Here is a 2566-nt window from a genome sequence, read left to right on the forward strand (position 1 = left end):
CTCATCATTGATGTTTCTATCTCTCTCTCCCTCTCCCTTCGTCTCTGAAATCAATAACAATATATATTTCTTAAAAAGACACATGCTTGAAGCCCCTGGTGGTGCTCTGCTTTATTTGGACTGTCAGTCGTCCCTTCTCTTCTGATGGCTCACTTATGCTTCCTGGGGAGATTTCTTTTAGAGAAATGGTCCCTGCATTCCTAGAAAAAGCACTCGGGCTTTAATGCCCAATATAGGAAACTCCTTTTAATCAAGTAATGGTTAGAAAATGGTTATCCTGATGAATTTCATTATTTGGTTGAGAGTTATAGGTGCCCTTGGATGAGGTACCAGTTTTTGAAGAATCTGAATTCACTAAACATTTTTAAACCTAGTGAGAATATCTAAAAATCATGCCTCTGGAGAGAAAAAGATGAACAGAGATGGCTGAATCCCCAAATCCCAAATCCCAGCCTCTTGTGTGGTCACAGTCCCTCCCTGCTGTCCTATACTACTATTCTACAAGTACACGTATAGGCATGAATATCCCAGATTGTTACTATATTTCCTTATCATTGGTTTCTTAAAGATGGGGCTATATCATACATAATGCATAAAATGGACTATTAGTTCTCACATGAAAAGATTTTTCTTTGATTGCAGGTAATTTTAACTTGTTAAATGGCAATGTACTTATATGGTTCAAAATTCAAAAAGAAATAAAAGTCTATAATAAAAAGTCATCAGCTCATCACTGTCCCTTAACCATCCAGTTCCCTCCTTTAGGCAACAATTTTTATTTTTTGTATATCTGCCCAACGGTATTTTATGCAGTATAATTATGCTATAATTACATATTCCTCCCCCATTTACAAAACAAATTACAGCATGCTACTCATGTGTCAATTTACCTTTTCTAGGTTCTTTTAGTGCAAAAGTATAGTCAGTCTGATGCGAGGTTCTTTGTTTCTCACATAAGGATCCCTATAAAAATAGAATATGAAAAGGTACCTAATATTTATAAACCTTTATTTTTATTAGGAATGGCAAAGAGATACTAGTACTATGCCGGCTTCCCCCTGTCTGTTTTGCATTAGAAACTAATGATTCTAAGGATCTCTTCAAATTTCTGGATAACCTGGTTTGCTTAGTGATGATCACGGTCCAGAACTGCTGGCAGCATTCATATTTGGGGGGGGGGGAGTTTTGAATGTTTTACACTTTTAAAATCTGATGTGCTATAATAGACAAGGACACGTGCAAGCCCCAAACCTTCAGCAGCTGTCAAGCTGTCTCCCGGAGTGGGCTGGTCCAGAGCGGCTGGCCCGGCAGCTGTTGGAGGGGGTGGCAGGACTGGGAAGCATGGAGGGATGGGTCAGAGCGCCGGCACTGGCTTTCCCTCCTAGATATAGTCATGAAACCTCATAGAAGGAACCTAGAGGACATCTCATCTCACTACCCGCTCCTTCCCAGCAGGGTCCCTTCTGCAGTGTCCCCACAAGTTGTGGCTTAAGCTGGGCATGAACACCTCCAGTCACAGGAGGGCCTCCTCAGTAGCTCATTGCTTCAGTTCTGTTGACTCGTTATCATGTTGACTTACTGTAGATTTTACCCACTGACCTTCCATCTACTATATAAAACAAGTTAAATCTCTCTTTATGCCATAGCCCTTTAAATATCTGAAGACAGCGATCAGCAGTCCCCGAAATGAGTCTTTTCTCCAGGTAAAATATCCCCAGTTATAGCAGTTATTTTTCAGATGACATGGTATCTGATTCCTTTTCCATCCTAGTCATTCTCAATCCCTCCAGTTTGCCTGTGCTTTAGGATGTGGGGTCCAGCACTGACCACATAACATTCCCAGGATATTCTGACCGACATACAATAGAGTGGGCTTTTTATCACCCATGTCCTAAAAACTAAGCTACCTTCACTGCTGTTGATACAGCTGAGGATCAAATTTGTTCTTTTGGCAACCACATCCTTGTCTGAGAGAGGGCTTACTGTCACCTGAACCCCACGTGGTCATTACCGTTATTGCCACATGGACTGCTGCTAAGAAAGTCTCCCCCATCCTGTATTTGGATGGTGTGTTGGAGTCCTCCTGGGCACCTCCTTTGGGAGATCCTTGTACCACCTCTTTCCCCAGCCAATGTGGCAGTCACCAGGTCTGTGCAGGTTTCAACGATATTTGCTCAGATACAGTGTGGCAGCACCTTTCTTCAACCTGTCTCTGGCTTCCTGGGATTTTTCTGGGATGCCGCAAAGACTTCTGACACCAGCTATCTGGAGTTGTGCCAAACTTCATGGGTCACGTGCACAAGGCAACTTTACTTCAGGCACCAGCTGCAAGTTTGGGGTTCCCACTACCCCCTCAGGTTCATCGGAATGACTTCCAGGACACAGGAAAGGGCTATATTTACCATTACAGTTTTATTACAAGGACACAAATGAACCAAAGGGAGAGATCCCGGTGGTACCAACACACAGCTTCCATTGTTCTCTCCCTGCTCACATGTGTGGTTTCACTAAAAGCAATCAGATGGAAGGATACAGGGTGGGGCAAAAGTAGGTTTACAGTTGTGAG

The 2566-nt window shown here is 42.8% G+C and overlaps 1 protein-coding gene across 1 annotated transcript in view; it reads left to right on the forward strand.

Moving 5' to 3' along the window:
* Window positions 1-422: 422 nt before the first annotated feature.
* Window positions 423-2566, forward strand: part of LOC106724597 (ADP-ribosylation factor 2-like) — a 6035-nt gene continuing 3891 nt past the window's right edge. Inside the window, exon 1 of the mRNA XM_014532593.1 lies at window positions 423-510. Coding sequence (XP_014388079.1) covers window positions 423-510 — 88 coding nt within the window. The remainder of the gene's footprint in view (window positions 511-2566) is intronic.

The sequence above is a fragment of the Myotis brandtii genome, unplaced genomic scaffold (genome assembly GCF_000412655.1).
Source record: "Myotis brandtii unplaced genomic scaffold, ASM41265v1 scaffold120, whole genome shotgun sequence".
Lineage (NCBI taxonomy): Eukaryota > Metazoa > Chordata > Mammalia > Chiroptera > Vespertilionidae > Myotis > Myotis brandtii.